Genomic DNA, 18,897 nt, shown 5'->3' with positions numbered 1-18,897 from the left:
GACCACAGTCACATATAAAACTGCAAATGCCTCAAAATATACACATACATAATCACATGAATATTTACTATAAAAAAAAAAGTCAAAACAGGTACAAATATATCATTTGAAATCAACGTAGGCTAACTGACCGGTCACAGTACACTTACATATTAGACTGCAAATGCCTCAAAAAATTCAAATACATAATAATAATAACAAGAAGGGCAAAGCCCATACGACTCACATGCTTGACCTTGACCTTTACATGACCTTGACCTTCAGGGTCAAGGTCAAATAACTAAACCTAGCAATGACATCATACACTAAGAACTGCTTTACACATTTTTCCTACCAAAATACATGACCTTGACCCAAGGTCAAGGTCATCCAAGGTCATGCAACACAAAGCTGTTAATTCAAGACATAGGAAGTACAATGGTGCTTATTGGCTCTTTCTACCATGAGATATGGTCACTTTTAGCGGTTCACTACCTTATTTTGGTCACATTTCATAAGGGTCAAAGTGACCTTGACCTTGATCATATGTGACCAAATGTGTCTCATGATGAAAGCATAACATGTGCCCCACATAATGTTTAAGTTTGAAACAGTTATCTTCCATAGTTCAGGGTCAAGGTCACTTCAAAATATGTATACAATCCAACTTTGAAGAGCTCCTGTGACCTTGACCTTGAAGCAAGGTAAACCAAACTGGTATCAAAAGATGGGGCTTACTTTGCCCTATATATCATATATAGGTGAGGTATTCAATCTCAAAAACTTCAGAGAAAATGGGAAAAATGTGAAAAATAGCTGTTTTTTAGACAACATTTATGGCCCCTGCGACCTTGACCTTGAAGCAAGGTCAAGATGCTATGTATGTTTTTTGGGGCCTTGTCATCATACACCATCTTGCCAAATTTGGTACTGATAGACTGAATAGTGTCCAAGAAATATCCAACGTTAAAGTTTTCCGGACGGACGGACGGACGGACGGACGGACGACTCGGGTGAGTACATAGACTCACTTTTGCTTCGCATGTGAGTCAATAATAATGATTACTTATATAGCGCATAAACCTCGTGGTGACAAGCCCAGAACGCTTTACACTTACATAATCATAATACAAACAAGGAAAGAGAACTAAATCCGAATAAATTCAAACATGGTCACACACACCCACACACGCACACACACACACGCGTGCGCGCACACATACACACACAATCTTTCTTTCGTCATTGTCAATGTTCAGGTAACCCGCAATGTCATTCCATGTACGCATACGTTATACTAGTACAACACGCACAGGCACGTACACATCTTCACATAATCACATGAAAATCTCTCAGACCCTGTAAAAGTGGGTGTTGTCTGCTCAATTTGATTGCAGATGAATTGTTTTAAAAGAAATGCAATGTTCATTATTGTTTTCTATCTATTTATGTTCTCATTTGTCAATTCATCAATATCTGATTGTCAAATTGAATCTCCATATTCTCTGAAATCACGGAACTTACCTCTTTGCAGGACAACAGCCGCCTGCTTCAGACACAGATACTGCTGTCTAGTTTTGAAAGTCAGCCATGCATGACTGATCATCCCAACAGCCTTGACTTGTTTGTACCACTTCCGACAGCACAACCCTCTCCACGCCGACTGAAGAACCACTGCATTGTGGGTGAGGGCTTGGAGCCGTGCACATTCCAAGAGCTCAAGCTAGTAAACAAGAATGTGAAAACATCTTTATATTTTCCTTCACCACCATCATAAGAAAAGTAAACAGAAATGTCAGACATGTCTATCAAACAGTGCGCAACAATTGAAAGCAGTGTTAACAAAAAAATAAAAGATCGACTTGAACTTTGAGAACTAGCTAAAGGCTGCATATAAGGTACTCAAAGGAACAAAATGAAGCTCAAATCATCAGCATCATGCCGATAGTTTATTTTATTTTTAATTCGCAGCATCAAAGACAATGCAACTCAAGACTCACTACCAACAGTTTTTTTCTTGTGTGTGTGTGTGTGTGTGTATATTTGGTTTTGTGTGTTTTAGTTTGCTAATCTCATGACAATAAGGACTCTGTTTCTATATGATTGTGATGCTAGTTCACCTGGTGTTCCGTGAGAAAGAGCTTGGTACATCCGAACTGGTGTTGAAGGTCAAGGTGTGGGGTCATTGCCTGCAGGATGGTACGACACACCTTGCGAGCGTGGTCGTGCTGTGTCAGCCCTGCTCACACAAACACACACACATAGCTGTACGCTTACAGGGCGGGGATGTAGCTCAGTCGGTAGCGCGCTGGATTTGTATCCAGTTGGCCGCTGTCAGCGTGAGTTCGTCCCCACGTTCGGCGAGAGATTTATTTCTCAGAGTCAACTTTGTGTGCAGACTCTCCTCGGTGTCCGAACACCCCCCGTGTGTACACGCAAGCACAAGACCAAGTGCGCAACGAAAAAGATCCTGTAATCCATGTCAGAGTTCGGTGGGTTATAGAAACACGAAAATACCCAGCATGCTTCCTCCGAAAACGGCGTATGGCTGCCTAAATGGCGGGGTAAAAAACGGTCATACACGTAAAATTCCACTCGTGCAAAAAACACGAGTGTACGTGGGAGTTTCAGCCCACGAACGCAGAAGAAGAAGAAGCTGTACGCTCACTGTACCATACTACAGTGGAACCCGCTTGCAAGACTTCCTTCCCTTTTAAGACCTACTTTGTGCAGACTTTGTGTTCATAACCTCTTTTAATAACCAAATGTACCCCCATTTTAAGACTCCCTCCTTTTTAAGACCTACTTTGTGCAGACTTTTTGTTCATAACCTCTGTTAACAAGAGGCGAAGCCTTCAAGGCTCACGTAAGAAATCGACAAACAGTAACACAAACTCAATCACTCCGTCACACATACACACACACACACACACACAAAGCATAGGTGAAACTGTGCAAGAAAGCGAGACACTAGATCTGCCAACTAGTCTCGGCCCGCTCACAATAACAATGACCGAGACTTTCAGTAATTCCTTCGCGTGACGTCTAACCCTCTTACGTCATAAAGTGACGTCTTCAAATGTTAAAGTTTCTATCACACACGTCAAACACTTTTGACCGAGACGTAATCTTCTTATGCGAGCTTTATCCATAGACTCGGAAATGTTAAAGTTTCTATCACACACACACGCACGCACGCACAGACAGACAAAAGTTAGCATCGCATAGGCTACACTTACGTGAGCCAATAACCAAATGTACCCCCATTTTAAGACTCCCTCCTTGTTAAGACCTGATTTTCTCAGATTTGTTGAGGTCTTGAAAGGGGGGTTCCACTGTACACTACAGGGAAAAACCCGTTAAGTTATCACAATCTATTGGCAAAGGCTGTATACACTCCAAGAGTATGTGCAGGATTTTCAAGTCTGCATACACTCCAAGACAACGACTGCCTTCCTACAAGTCGTAGTTGTTCATTAGCCGATCAGAGATTGACATATCTACCTCTGCTTTTGAAAAAAAAAATGTCTATCTTGTTGTTACAGGTTGTTTACAAGTTTCTTACAGTTTTTGTTATAGTTGGTATCTAATCTTTAACACTAACTTAAAGAGAATGAAAGTCTGTTATTCATTTGAATGCTTCTTAGATGCCAGGCGTCTGGTTCTGCATAACTGGCAATACTGTCGTTGTCTACATTTTAAACGCTTTCTTAGTTATTTTCCTTTCTTACACTTAACTCTAGTCTAACCCATGTGCCATAAACAATTAAAGCTCAATAACCTCAATGTTAATTTTTTTGTCCACGGACGGATGGCAAGCCGGCCACCCATGACTTAGACTCACAGATTACTCAGGTGACTCAAAAATGACCTCAAGACAGCACAGCTACTTGCAAGACGCTTTGGTTGAGTGGATAAGGGGAGTACATTCAACATTAGAATCACCTGTTCTCCTCCTTAGCCTCTTTCTGGGAGTGGGAGTCCTTTTGGGTGAGGCAGGGAACTCCAGTTGTTGGCGTAGCAACAGGTCCAGAGGGTCACAGATGTTCTCCTTCTGCTCCCCTTCATCTTGGCCGAGACCGTCACCATGACAACCTGTCCCCGCGCTCCTCAGTCTGAGCAGAACGTTATATCGCTGCTGGAACTCACTGTACGGCATCCTGAAAGGGGACATGAACACTTTGAAAGACCTGCTGTAGATCATTTGTTTGTGACATCTGTTCGAGGTGACGAGGAGCAGAAAAAAAAACGACTGTCAGAAAACAAGCGGAGCCATGACTCCTCAACATCCTGCAGTGGAACGGTTAGGAATGCACCCTGCAGGAGGAAAAAAGATGCGCAGCTTGGCCGAATGAGACCCCCCCTGCAGGAGAAGCTGTTTGGCAACCTGGCGACCCTGAAGAAGACGGTGGCATACCTACGCGTCACAGGAGTGGATGTCTGAAGGAGTGAACGAGAAGAAGAAAAACAGGCCACAAAACCATCTTTTTTCCATCATTTCAATTCTGACTGCGAGAAATGCAGAGTAATGCAGTGTTGTTCACTAAAATCCAGTAACTAGTTAGGCCAGTGTCAGATCTTCAGCTTCAAAGACTTGGTTGTCTGAACATTAGAGTGCTGCTGGTACTGTCTGACTTACAAGTCATGCACATACATGTACATGTACTAACACACACTCAGTCAAACTCACCAAGCCATGCAACTCACATCCCCCTCACCCCCAATCCACCCATAACTAACTCCACACCACAATACCCTCTCCCTTCATTCCCCCCATAACTAACTCCACACCACAATACCCTCTCCCTTCATTCCCCCCATAACTAACTCCACACAATACCCTCTCCCTTCATTCCCCCATAACTAACTCCACACCACAATACCCTCTCCCTTCATTCCCCCCATAACTAACTCCACACCACAATACCCTCTCCCTTCATTCCCCCCATACCTAACTCCACACCACAATACCCTCTCCCTTCATTCCCCCCGTAACTAACTCCACACCACAATACCCTCTCCCTTCATTCCCCCATAACTAACTCCACACCACAATACCCTCTCCCTTCATTCCCCCCATAACTAACTCCACACCACAATACCCTCTCCCTCCATAACTAACTCCACACCACAATACCCTCTCCCTCCATTCCATCCATAACTAACTCCATACCACAATACCCTCTCCCTCCATTCCCCCCATAACTAACTCCACACCACAATACCCTCTCCCTTCATTCCCCCATAACTAACTCCACACCACAATACCCTCTCCCTTCATTCCCCCATAACTAACTCCACACCCCAATACCCTCTTCCTCCATTCCCCCCATAACTAACTCCATACCACAATACCCTCTCCCTTCATTCCCCCCATAACTAACTCCACACCACAATACCCTCTCCCTCCATTCCCCCCATAACTAACTCCATACCACAATACCCTCTCCCTTCATTCCCCCCATAACTAACTCCACACCACAATACCCTCTCCCTTCATTCCCCCCATAACTAACTCCATACCACAATACCCTCTCCCTCCATTCCCCCCAAAACTAACTCCACGCCACAATACCCTCTCCCTCCATTCCCCCCATAACTAACTCCATACCACAATACCCTCTCCCTCCATTCCCCCCATAACTAACTCCACACCACAATACCCTCTCCCTCCATTCCCCCCAAAACTAACTCCATACCACAATACCCTCTCCCTTCCTTCTCCCCATAACTAACTCCACACCACAATACCCTCTCCCTCCATTCCCCCCATAACTAACTCCACACCACAATAACCTCTCCCTCCATCCCCCCAAAACTAACTCCACACCACAATACCCTCTCCCTTCCTTCCCCCCATAACTAACTCCACACCACAATACCCTCTCCCTCCATTCCCCCCATAACTAACTCCACACCACAATACCCTCTCCCTCCATTCGCCCCATAACTAACTCCACACCACAATACCCTCTCCCTCCATTCCCCCCATAACTAACTCCACACCACAATACCCTCTCCCTTCATTCACCCCATAACTAACTCCACACCACAATACCCTCTCCCTCCATTCGCCCCATAACTAACTCCACACCACAATACCCTCTCCCTCCATTCCACCCATAACTAACTCCACACCACAATACCCTCTCTCTCCATTCCCCCCATAACTAACTCCACACCACAATACCCTCTCCCTTCATTCACCCCATAACTAACTCCACACCACAATACCCTCTCCCTTCACTCCCCCCATAACTAACTCCACACCACAATACCCTCTCCCTTCACTCCCCCCATAACTAACTCCACACCACAATACCCTCTCCCTTCACTCCCCCCATAACTAACTCCACACCACAATACCCTCTCCCTCCATTCCACCCATAACTAACTCCACACCACAATACCCTCTCTCTCCAATCCCCCCATAACTAACTCCACACCACAATACCCTCTCCCTTCACTCCCCCATAACTAACTCCACACCACAATACCCTCTCCCTTCATTCACCCCATAACTAACTCCACACCACAATACCCTCTCCCTTCACTCCCCCCATAACTAACTGCACACCACAATACCCTCTCTCTCCAATCCCCCCATAACTAACTCCACACCACAATACCCTCTCCCTTCATTCCACCCATAACTAACTCCACACCACAATACCCTCTCCCTCCATTCCCCCCATAACTAACTCCACACCACAATACCCTCTCCCTTCGTTCTCCCCTCCTACAAAAGCATTCTTACCTTGCGGGGTAACCACGGCGACATATGTTGACAGTCTCAATGGCGCCACAGGCTTTCAGCTGCTGCAGGACGTAGCCTGGCTGGAAAAGCCCTGAAGTGCTGGTGTTGTTGGGCTTCAGACAGCGGATGTAATGGATGTCTGACTCCCCCATGGAAGAAAGGAGCTCATCCAGAGAACTCTGAATAAAAAGAAAAGAGATATGAAGTGGTTTTAAGGAGCCGGGTAGCTCAGGTGCTAGTACTGCCACTGCTGGAGCACCGGACTTGTAATCCTAGGGTCACGGGTTCAAATCCAGCTTTGGACAGACACGGGTAACCTCTATGTGCAGACTCAGAGACAGTATCCATGTCCCACCCCGTGTCACCAAAGCGGCACGTAAAAGACCTTGGTCATTCTGCCATAAGTGCAGATGGCTCATTACGCTCAAACACGCATACACCTGTGTATCTCATCTGAAGTCGGGCAACACTTGGGAATATACCCCTAATCATGGTTTTACCATGAGTGTGTAAAACAGCTTATCATCAAGACAGTGGTTTAGATTCCCAATACGTTGCAGCCTGCCCAAGTTGGATCATGTTCCCACTACGTCCCTGAAGTTGTCCTCCATTGTGAGATGATGGGCACTCAAACACAAGCTGGGCTACTTATATAATATTTATCAAGAAAAAAATGTACAAATCTATTTTGTGTGAAAACCCTTACCCTTCTCCATGTGCTTGTACTGCATGCATGCCCATATTTGATGAAGCATCAAGATCCTTCGACTGTTCTAACACATCAGAGGGAAATATCATGCCAATATCCGTTCAGGTAACTGTTCTGACACATCAGAGGAAACAATATGACGATATCCCTTCAGGTGACTTGGAATAATAGGCCGTGAAAGGTGGATGCAGCGCCTATAGGCTGTTGATCTACTGGTTGATGTGAATGCGTGATATATTGTGTAAATAATTCCATCTCACACGGCATACGCGCTTTGAACTTCGGATAAGGCGCTATATAAATACCCGTTATTATTATTAGGTAATTCTTCTTTTGGTCAACCCTATCATATCACAAAGTTAGTGCTAGGACTGGTTGGTCCGGTGTCAGAATAATGTGACTGGGTGAGACATGAAGCCTGTGCTGCGACTTCTGTCTTGTGTGTGGCGCACGTTAAATGTCAAAGCAGCACCGCCCTGATAGGGCCCTTCGTGGTCGGCTGGGCGTTAAGCAAACAAACAAATCATATCACAAAACGTACACCGAATAACTTAGATAAATATAGCATCTCTCAAATGTTCATGAGTAAGCATGCTGTTTCTTCCTTTATCAGAAGAAAGCCAACGAAACAATGAAGCACTCACCTTGAACTTGGTGAGAACTGTTTTCTTTTTCCTGCCAGCAGGGGATTCGGGCTCAGCGTATGAAGCGAACAGCTGGTTGACAAAACCGTTGTCACTGGCCGTCAGCAGTGAGACCAGATCTGACGGAATGTCATCCTGTAAAAACAAATGTGATCATGTGAAATATTATCCAAAATCAAAGGTAAAAAAATAAAGAATAAGAAATAAAGGAAAAGGTGTATCAGTCTGTTAATCTCCATTGTAAGTGTGTCTAACCTGAGAGCCTTTTAGCTGAGCTTCTTGTCAACTATCACCCCATGTTTCCTTGAATAAATGTTCCACTCTTTTTTGTCTTCCGATTCTTGATTTTGAAACATTTGCAGTCTGTCTGTTTTAGATCTTTTGGTAATTCTGTACTACACCAGCTACCGCAAGAATGAAGTAAATCTTTTCTGAGATTCGAAGAGAAGCCCAAAAGGACTGACAGAAGCATGCATTAGGTTATGTGAAGATGTTACAGTGTTTAAACTTAAAGACCCTTTCATTTCCCATGCCAGGCTCTCTTAAAAGACCCGGTTTCCTCAGAATTTAATTTTTAAAGCTTGTAAGACCCATACAGCTGTTTAATTTCTGAAAATAGAGAGAATAAATACCCCGGTTGTGTGAGGCAGAGCACCAAAAAATTCATACAAAATTATACATTATAACTAAAACCTTGTCAATGATCTTTTTAGTTTCAAAAATAAACATCACATCCCCTGCTGTCCTATTTAACACCCACATATACATGCACAAATGTTATCAGTCTTTAAATAACTACCAAAGCCTTATACACCTCTCACAACCTTGTAAAATCCTCATCCATCACACTGACACACACACACACACAAAGCCAACACAGACACAGACACATACTCACACATATTTACACAAAATCCTTAATGTACCTTGTTCTTGGTGATGAGGCCCTCCACACAGTACTGAACCTCCCCTGCGTAGTGCTGCACCACAAAACTGGGCTGGGTGACCGCTGACCTGCGCACTGGGCGCAGAGCGTTGTGGGAGTGACCGCACAGCTGCAGCAGTCTGTCCTTCAGGGCTTCAGCGTCAGACTTTCTGTTGAGGTACACCTCCTGAAATAGACGAGTACAGTATAAGAGATATGCACGCTGTCTCATAGTCTGTGCTGTTGCAGCTATTATTTACCATGAGAAAGTTCAAAATCAAGATTAGTTTGATACTTTCCTCTTCTTCTTCCTCTGCATTCATGGGTTAAAACTCCCACCTACACTGGTGTTTTTATGGCACGAAGTTGTGTCTGATCATTTAGGCAGCCAAATGCCGCATTTAGGGGAGTTTGATACTTTCTCATGCAAGAAGTATGGGCCTCCAGGGTTTGGTGTAAGCAGTTGGCAAAAATCCAGAACTTACGTAACATAAAATAACGGAAACGTTTGCTGTCATTTGGGCTGACCTGCCAAACTCTTTCATGGTGGTGGTTGTGAATGACGCCAAGGTTTTCCTGAAACTTTTGAAACTTGTCTAATACGTGTATGGTAATATTAGGAAATTTTGCATAAGGCCAAAAAAAAAAAATTGTCTGTTTCTGGTCACCCGACCGACCCTAAATTTCGGCGCCGACCCTAAACTTTTTTTTTCCAAACTCAAAATTTTTTTATATTTTTTTGGTGGTAAAGGACAGGGTGAGAAAATGAACAACAAAAACGTGTGAAAACGAAAGTCCGCTGACGATTTGTAAATGTGTTGAGTGTCTTGTCTCTATGTATAGTGAATCCAGTCTCTTTGCGCGATTTTTAAAGTTAGTTTTATTGGTCTACATTTGGGGTAAAAAAAAAAAACAAAAACAAAAACAAAAAAATCCCGACCTACCGACCCTATTTTTTTTAGCCATGTTACCAGAAACAGACAATTTTTTTTTTTTGGCCTAAGAAAAAAATCCTGTCAACATCCCTGGGAATGTACCGCTTTCTCATTTTAGAAGCATCAAACTCTCTTATTCAATCTTGTCTGTCAAACAACTCTCATTACATAGCTGTGACTGGTCACTAATTCGCCTCCACAAATATGATATTTTGGGTGGTTCTGAAAATGGTCAGGCATAGCTTTCATGCAAGGAGATGCGACACAGAGGCAGAGCAGCAGCTGGACAGAGGCAGAAAGAACAGCTAAGAGCAGAGTGCGATGGAGAAACATCGTCAATGACCTATGCTCCGCTGGGGGCAAAAGGGCATAACTTTAAGTAAGAGCTTTCATACATCAGACGCACCCATGATGTCTTTAAAAGTTGTGATTTAAACCCAAACGGCTGCAACGAACCTCGTTCAGTAGACTAAAGATGCTTGCCCGTCCATCCAGAATGTTGACACACGGCCGATTGTCCATGCAGGCCACTGGTACCCATTGCAAACACTCCTCTGTGTACTCTTTCTGAAATCACGACTCTACACATAAACAAAGTTATTTATTTGGTCACCCAAGAACAAACTCATTCAGAGTTTCTCTAACATATAGTAATGCCATGTGAAAAAAGAAATGATGAAATCTGAAGCCAAAGAGCTGTAGCAGTTGCTAAACTGAAGCCCTGAAAACTTACTTGCAGTATCATTAACAGTGTTCCCTTCATTCTAAGAACTAAAAAAAAATAAGAAAATCAGTCAACTTCAAGATTTAATGCAAATCAGTCAACTTGAAGATTTAGTGCGTGCGTGCGTTTGTACGTGTGTTTGTATAATGTATTATACTGCAATGAGTTATAATGTACAATATTTGTGTGTGTGTATATTTCCCGGAAATTGTAAAGGGTGCTGCGCAGGGTTTAACCCTGGATTTATGCGCTCTAGAAGTATTATTAATTATCATTATAATTGTCTCCAGCTAACCACTGACCTGCAAGTTCTCTAGGAACTGGGCGACGTAGTATTGCTGCAGACGCTCATTGGCATAGTTGATGCACAGCTGCTCCAGGCTGTTGGTGGCGAAGGCCTCAAAACCATAAATATCCAACAGTCCTGTCACCACACACACACATCAGGATAAATGTGACAAAATACTCGCAAACTTGAATAAAGTATATTACAGATCACTGCTCTTGATTCAAAAATGCATGGACAAAGGGTATGCTAGTGAATAACACGACATAGCAAGTGGCTATCACAGAATAATATGGAAAGATTCAGCCAGAAGAGCTATAAATATGTATGTTTGCCCCCAAAACTACCGTACTATTACCAACCCACTGCTGTTGTATGGTATCGGCAGTTAGCAAAACATCCACACTTGTTCTAAATTGCAAAAAAACTTTGCTGTTGTTACGGCAGTACTGCTACACTTTTGTTTCACCGAGAGGAAAAGGTAAAGCCAAGGATTTCTTGAAACTTACAAGATTGCAAAAACTTGTATGGCCATTTCGACAAATGTGCTGAAGAAAATATTTTTATAACTGAATAGAAGGGGGGAATGAATTTGCTCAAGCTTTTGATGTCAAAAATAGGATCTGGTGTTCTGTTCATTCTTCATATTTATACCTTTGAAATAATGTGAGCAAAAAACATTAAAATTGGCTTACCAATGGTATTGTCAAAGGAATCTGCTTTGATCTGCATGTTGATGAAGCCAACCAGCCACTCAAACAACCTGGGAAATATAAAAATAAAATACTGACCCCAAACAATCAAAAATACTTATATCAAACAATCATTGCATGGGCTATACAAACACTGCATATATTTGAGTCTGACTCAAGACATGCATTATTGACTTTTTAGGATATCATACCTGAAATGTGACCTGTGATCTTATCTGCAAACCTTGACGACACTCCAAGAAAGCCTATTGGCAAGAGTTGCACCTCAAGCAACAGCATTACAGCAACCTTACCTGGAGTAGAGCAACATGGCGAGACAGTCTCGGCGACTGCGGGCCTCCTGAATGCCGATGGGTTTGACGAAGACACTCTGGCGGTTGCGTGTGCCTGCCTGCAGGCTGCGGTGGAGCAGTGTGTGTTTGAGACACGAGGGTTCGATTCCCAGCAACTGGCAGCTCCTCTCCAGGGCCCGTTCACACACTGAGGATTTACAGAAAGGAAAATGTCAACGATGGGTAAAGGTCAGAGAATGTTTTGTGCACGGTAAAACTAATAAACTTGAGTATTCTTTCCTCTACATGACATCACCCATGACATGAAGTCACAGGTAAGTCAAAGTCTGTATACAAAAGCAACCAGTTTTTTCATGCTTACACAGTAAATTCACTGAAATGTACTATTTAAAAAAAAAATTAAAAAAAATAAAAACTGATAAGAATTTAGATTGCAGTAATTTCGTTAAATAAACTTATTCATTTATTTTTTAACAGAAGACAGCATCTCATGGAACTGTTTTCACCAGGACATACAAACACACTTGTTAGCAACTAGTCTTTACACAAAATGACAATGTTGTTTCTCACAAATGAAGGACTGATTCAGTGATTGTAGAATGTGTGAAACAGTCTTGAAACTAATGCAGCTATGTGTTCATGAAAAAGCAGAATTCCAATCTGCTATCAGGAACCATGTGGAAACACTCAAAATGTGCATAAAAAGTGACAGGAAACAACAGCAAACAACAACAAAAAGAAGAAGAAACAGCAGAAAAAAAAGAAAGATTTCACTATAAACAGGAGAAATCACTATTACATTTAAAGGCAATGACTGATCATGGTGATCATGAAAACTACTCTATCTATTCTGGACAAAGCACCATGCAGAAGCGAAGGAAAGAAACCAAACCCGGAACCATAAAACAATACACACAAATGTCAGAGTTACATGCAAATGATCTCAACGTGTGTAATACTCTGCAAACTAATTCAGAAGTCTGAAGTTGGTTCTCCTATTGTTCTATGACCTTATAATTATACACAAGAAGTCTTCCTGTACCGTGTACGTAATTTATTTCTGAAATAACAGACACTTTGTGCTTTGAAACAGAAACTTGATGTTTTACCCTTTGTAAAATACAAGGCGTTGTGCACTTTTCAGATCTTGACTGGAAAACAAACACCCCCCCCCCCCCCCCCCCCCTTTTTCCTCTTTCATTACTGTTGTACCAAGACACATACAAAATTTTATCACATCGAGTCATAATAACCGGGAATGCATGCAAAGAACAATATCACAACATCAGTCTTATACCTGACACCTCAACGACAGAGTCATCCAACCCCTGACTTTCAAAAGATGAATCTGTGAATGAAACAGCAAGACAGTTTTTGCAAGCAGGGCATCAGATGCACAAACCACAGGGTTAGCATTAAAATCAGCAAACAGTAATATGTGTAAATCACTAAATATAGGCAAGCCTGCATAAAATCGAAAATTTCAATTGATTAATATACTTACCCGAATCACATAAAGCATTGACGCAGTCTGAGATGCTAAGGTCTGAAAAGGCTACCCGTCTTAAACAATTTTAAAGGGAAGCAACCCCACCACAAAAAGTGTAAATGGAGCCTTGGTAATGACCACAGACCCGGGGAGTTACCTCCCATTGGTGTGTACTACGTCACTACCGCTCCTCAACACGTGGTCAAGATCATACGACTTTTTCAGCTCTGAGGAGAAGGTTGTTGATTTTTTGGCTCTCTCGTGGCTGTGCTGTTTGGTGTTTGTTTGACACCCACCGGCCACTTACCCGTCTTACTTTCCTTCTGCTTCGTTAGTTGGTGAGCTCTTTCCTTTTCTGTCATTATTTTGACAAGAATGTTGCTGTAGTTGCTGACTTTTCGTCCGTTTTTGGACTTGTAAATTTTTCAGTAACTCATTGTTTGGCCGCCTTTTTTGTTGGTCAGCATGGCTGACAGCAATAAATGTGGCAAGGCCGATGCAATGGTGAGGTAAACCTTATATTATCTTCTTGCTTGCCTTCTGCTTTGTTAGTTGGTAAGCTCTTTCCTTTTTGGTCATTAGTTTGACAGGAATTTCGTTGTAGTTGCTGACTTTTCGCCCGTTTGGACTTGTAAATTTTCCAGTAACTTATTGTTTGGCCTCCATTTTTGTGGGTCAGCATGGCTGACAGTGATAAAACATGGCAAGGCTTATGTCATGGATCTACCAGACCATTGGTAATTGTTGTTGTTTCGGACTAAGCTTGTATACCGTTATGTCCGTTACTTATTCTGCCCCAAATGAACATGTTTTTGTGGTGGGGTTGCTTCAGACCTTAGCATCTCAGACTGCGTCAATGCTTTATGTGATTCGGAGTAAGAATATGTAATTTAATCAATGTGAAATGAATGAAGTTAGATGCACATGACATATGACAACTGCAAGCAAACACTGAATTGAAATAAAATCAGCCTATATTAACAGCTATTGTGTTTTCAGCGTAGCAATAGGGTCCCATATTTAGACGAGACAAGTATAATGCCGACGAGTCGAAGACGAGTTGCATTATACTTGTTCGAGTCTAAATATGGGACCCTACTGCTACGCTGAAAATACAATAGCGATTATATAGCTGTTCTGACCTTGATTTGTTGTTCCAAACTTACAAAATGACAATTTTTGCGTCGATGCGTTGAGCTCAGGTTTTGATAGCAGACGCCATTTCTTATGCGCATTAGTTTTGCGCAGGCGCCACACTGACTTTGGAAAAAAAATCGATTTGACAACACAGCTGTTAAACAGCTTTTTATTAGTTCATTCGTATACAACAAAAAGAAGTTTGAGTTTTTTTTAATTTTGAACAAAACTACTTATGAAGAAGACCAAAACATAACATCAACGGAAAACTAGAAACAACTGAGGAACTAGGATGCAACAAGGGGAGGAGAAGAGAACAGCTAATCCGTACAACGCATACAGACGGCAGCGAAGTTTTCAGTTTGGTGAATGGCATTTATACTTGTCTCGTCATGAAGCGAATTTTTCAACCTCAGTTATAAACGACTACATGAATGTTTGTGCCATGGGTTTAACATCAATACTTCAGAGGGGAATTGGGGTATTTAGTGTGGACTTACGAGATAAGAAAAGCCGAATGCGAAAGTTTGTGTCAGTCGGCAACTTAGCTCACACAGGCACACAAAAACGGCTGTTCCGTTTTACTCCCCTGTTTGTACTACATCTTTCGACTTTGGGCATTTTGTGGTGTTTAGGGACAGAAAATAATTGGTTTAGTCCTGTTTCATCAGGAAGTTAGCAGAAAAGGGTATGCTATCGACATTTGTAAAGCTGAAAAACATTCCAGAGAAGAATTTCAAGTTGTCAGTGTGTGCTGTTGTCGATTGAAACATCGTGTGGTACAGATGGGTAAACCGGAACCATGCGTCTTTGTTATTGTCAATATGCTTTTGGATATTGGCAAAAATGGCCGACTTCCGTAGCATTATGCTTTGATGATCGGAAGAGACCATCCAATCACAGCCCCCGAATTCCCCCACGTGTCCATCAGAATAGCTATATATACAGATGACAATTGACATCATGGATTAACAGCAAGCAGTACACTTTCTTTTTTTAAATGCCAACAGGATGAAGGGTAAAACGTTGTAGAAGATTACAGACAAGCAATGAATACAAATATGTATGATTGTGGGGGAAAAAAACAACAGCCAATGAACTGTGGTGTAAAAATCAGTCAATGAATTGTGATGTAACAATCAATAATATGTGAACCAGAGCTAAGCACATCTTACAGTGAGCTGAATAACACGGCAACCCAGAAATCATGCTTCATCTTTGCCTGGCTAAAATCTGAACAGATCAAAAGTCAGATTTACTCACTGAAGCTTGCTTCCAGGTCACTGCTGTCGTCATTAACTTGAACAAAGCGCAGATTTCCCAAGTGAAGAACTGCCATCAAAACCTGGACAAACATACATGAATATAGGCATGGTAAGGCTGGCATAAAGCTGACTATTGAAGAGGATCAGAGAAGATTTACACATACATTTCAAGTTGCGAATATGAATCTCTTGGCCACACAGGCGCATCCATGAATTTGAAAGTCAAATCTTCTCTCTTTTCATCTCCTCTTTCTCAATTCATAAATGTGAAATCTCATATTTTCTCTTTTATCCTTGTTATAAAGTCTGAGCCAGACAGGTCTGTTTTCCTTTTCTCTTTGCATCTGTTTGTGAGTGTGTATTGCCAAAACCATGTCTGGGTGTGTTTGTTTATGTGTGTTTGTGTATCTGTGTGTGTGTGTGTGCATGTCTGCTGGTCTAAGTGTGTGTGTGTGTGTGTGTGTCTGCTGGTCTGCATGTGTGTGTGTGTGTGTGTGTGTGAATATGTATGTGAGTGTGAGTGTGTATATGTGTGTGTGTGTGTGTGTGTGTGTGTGTGTATCACTGTGTGTGTGTGTGTATCACTGTATATGTGTGAGATGATTATTTATGATACTTACCTGAAAGACCTGTTCTTGCATGTCCTGACTTAATCCGATGTCTATCATAGCATCCAGTGTTTCTGTGATGTCTCCATTAGCACTGCAGTCTGGGGAAAAAAAAATCACATTCAATGTTCAGCATAATCCAAGCATGGCCAAATTTGACTGTAAAAAGCTTTAATTCTGAATATTTTTTCATTTGTCAAATAATGTGTCAAGTATCTGATCCTTCAAAACAGTGGTCTAACTTTAAATGCAGGGAATGAAAATAAAGAGCATACCCAATATTTCAACGAGAAAATCCATTGTATGCTCAAAAAGCAAGACCACTATAGCACAGCACATTTTAAGTAGGACAGACACTGTTCTATCCTTTTCCCTGAACTTCTGCTTGTTCAAGGCAAAAACAGAGGCGTTGGTGTATTTCAATAACCCTGCATTGGGTGACCAAGATCTCCTTACCTTGGTTGTGTGGTACACACGTGAAAGAGACATCGGACACTTCTGCCTGTATGCCCTTCACCCAGTCTGGGAACTCCTCTTCTTCACTGCAGTCTTTCAACCCCGTCATCTGCAACCAGTAGTAATATATATGCATCAAAACACTATCTATGTCTGAACTCCATTATTTCATAGTGTTGGGTAGATAGAAGTGTGGAAACCCCCAAGTAATGCCAGTTCAATGATGCAATAGATATGGTCAAAGTATCAAAGTATAAGAAAATGGGTATAAGCAGTGCAAACACTTCCATGGGTGGGACTAACAAATGTCATGAATCCTGAAGAACCAACCTCAACCAAACAACAACAAAAAAGAGAAAAAGAGGCCATAATCGAATCCGGATTTCCAGCATATACCGGAAGAATTCCACCCATGCACTTTCAAATTGACCAAAGAAAGCATCCAAACAACAATAGATCATACTGAAGAAAAGTGGCACATGTATAGAATCAGGGCTCCCGCTAAGGCAAAAATCAATGTAACTCTAAGAGGGGTTGGGAGACTTTCTTTTCTTTCTTTATTTGGTGTTTAACGTCGTTTTCAACCACGAAGGGTTATAATAATAATAATAAAGTGTATTTATATTGCGCCTATCCCTTACAAAAAACAAAAATATTTGGCTCTAAGCGCATTACAACATGTGAAGGACTTGGTACAATCAAGTCTGACAAGTACAACAGCACAATATACAGTCGGTCTCTTAGGTAAAAGCAGCTTCGACAGTTAAACACTTCTACTAAAAGATCCTCTAACAATTTACAAACATAGTTAAAGAACATCGAGTTAATAGGAATTAAAAAAAAAGGTTCTTATAATAAAACTATCTAGCGAACGACGAAGAAGAAGAAGAATAAAACTATCAATGTCAATGTATAACAAGTCATTCAACGTAAATGGCCAAAGAACAACAATAAAACAATGGTGATAAAACAGTTATACTCAATGGCTAATAACGAGGCAGAGTTAAATAGTATCGACACAAGATTAAAACAAAACATATTTCTGGAGACGAATTAACAACAATAAAGCAATGGTGATAAAACAGTTTTACTCAATGGCTAATAGCGAGGCAGAATTAAATAGTATCGACACAAGATTTAAACTAAACATATTCCTGGAGACGCATTTAATAATTATACATGTATCAAATAATCAATGTACAAAATACAGCCCTCGCAAGCAACCCGCCCCCAGCCGGCCCACAGCGCGCTACGATGGCAAGCGACCCCTCTCCTTAATGTGGCAAATACTGAACAGTGCACACAACCAATTACTCGCATATACTCGTGTCGCTCACTCGCACACACACACAAACACACACACGGACAACATCGAATCACTCGCACAGGCTAGGGGTTGAAGTATTCCCGGAAGAGGTGTGTTTTTAGAGAGGACTTGAAGGAAGGGAGAGAGGTAGAAAGGCGGACAGACATGGGCAGAGAGTTCCAAATAGAGGGAGCTGTGTAGGTAAAGGCGCGCTTGCCGAAAGCGTTCAGTTTGACGCGTGGGACAACAAGGTGCCCTGCGTCAGCGGATCTGAGGTTGCGTGTGGGGACGTGTGGCTTTAAGAGCGAAGACAGGTAAGAAGGGGCAGAGTCTTGAAGGCTACGGTAACACAGGGTAGCTATTTTATATGTAATGCGTGCTTTGATTGGTAGCCAGTGAAGGGTCATGAGGAGAGGGGTGACATGGTCGCGCTTGCGCTTGCGCAGCACAAGACGTGCTGCATTGTTCATGATGCGCTGTAGGCGGTCTAGCTTGGCGTCTGGGAGGCCGGCTAGGAGCGAGTTGCAGTAATCCAGTCTCGACAAAATAAAAGCCGAAACCAGTGTCTTGGTTGCGTCGAGGGAAAGAAGGTGTCTGATTTGGCTAATCCTCCGCATTTCAAGAAAGGCGGTTCTGCAGAGTGAGTTGATGTGGGCGTCCATTGACAGGTT

The 18,897-nt window shown here is 42.2% G+C and overlaps 1 protein-coding gene and 1 long non-coding RNA gene across 3 annotated transcripts in view; one reads left to right on the top strand and one right to left on the bottom strand.

The window, feature by feature from the left end:
• Positions 1-18,897, bottom strand: part of LOC138975516 (unconventional myosin-XIX-like) — a 41,849-nt gene that overhangs the window by 1,919 nt on the left and 21,033 nt on the right. The window contains exons 11-24 of one of the 2 annotated variants that reach the window (XM_070348218.1): positions 16,921-17,029; positions 16,477-16,565; positions 15,855-15,936; positions 13,263-13,313; positions 11,966-12,152; positions 11,655-11,722; positions 10,976-11,097; positions 10,406-10,516; positions 9,016-9,201; positions 8,090-8,224; positions 6,737-6,915; positions 3,925-4,139; positions 2,100-2,218; positions 1,504-1,702 (exon numbers count right to left, since the gene is read on the bottom strand). In XM_070348218.1, the coding sequence (XP_070204319.1) occupies positions 1,504-1,702; positions 2,100-2,218; positions 3,925-4,139; positions 6,737-6,915; positions 8,090-8,224; positions 9,016-9,201; positions 10,406-10,516; positions 10,976-11,097; positions 11,655-11,722; positions 11,966-12,152; positions 13,263-13,313; positions 15,855-15,936; positions 16,477-16,565; positions 16,921-17,029 (1,852 nt within the window). The remainder of the gene's footprint in view (positions 1-1,503; positions 1,703-2,099; positions 2,219-3,924; positions 4,140-6,736; positions 6,916-8,089; positions 8,225-9,015; positions 9,202-10,405; positions 10,517-10,975; positions 11,098-11,654; positions 11,723-11,965; positions 12,153-13,262; positions 13,314-15,854; positions 15,937-16,476; positions 16,566-16,920; positions 17,030-18,897) is intronic. The other variant, XM_070348219.1, reaches the window with a different exon arrangement.
• Positions 1-18,897, top strand: part of LOC138975522 (uncharacterized) — a 148,604-nt gene that overhangs the window by 120,829 nt on the left and 8,878 nt on the right. The window lies entirely within an intron of this gene.

This window comes from Littorina saxatilis, linkage group LG9 (genome assembly GCF_037325665.1).
Source record: "Littorina saxatilis isolate snail1 linkage group LG9, US_GU_Lsax_2.0, whole genome shotgun sequence".
NCBI lineage: Eukaryota > Metazoa > Mollusca > Gastropoda > Littorinimorpha > Littorinidae > Littorina > Littorina saxatilis.
This window is presented reverse-complemented; position numbering and strand designations above follow the sequence as displayed.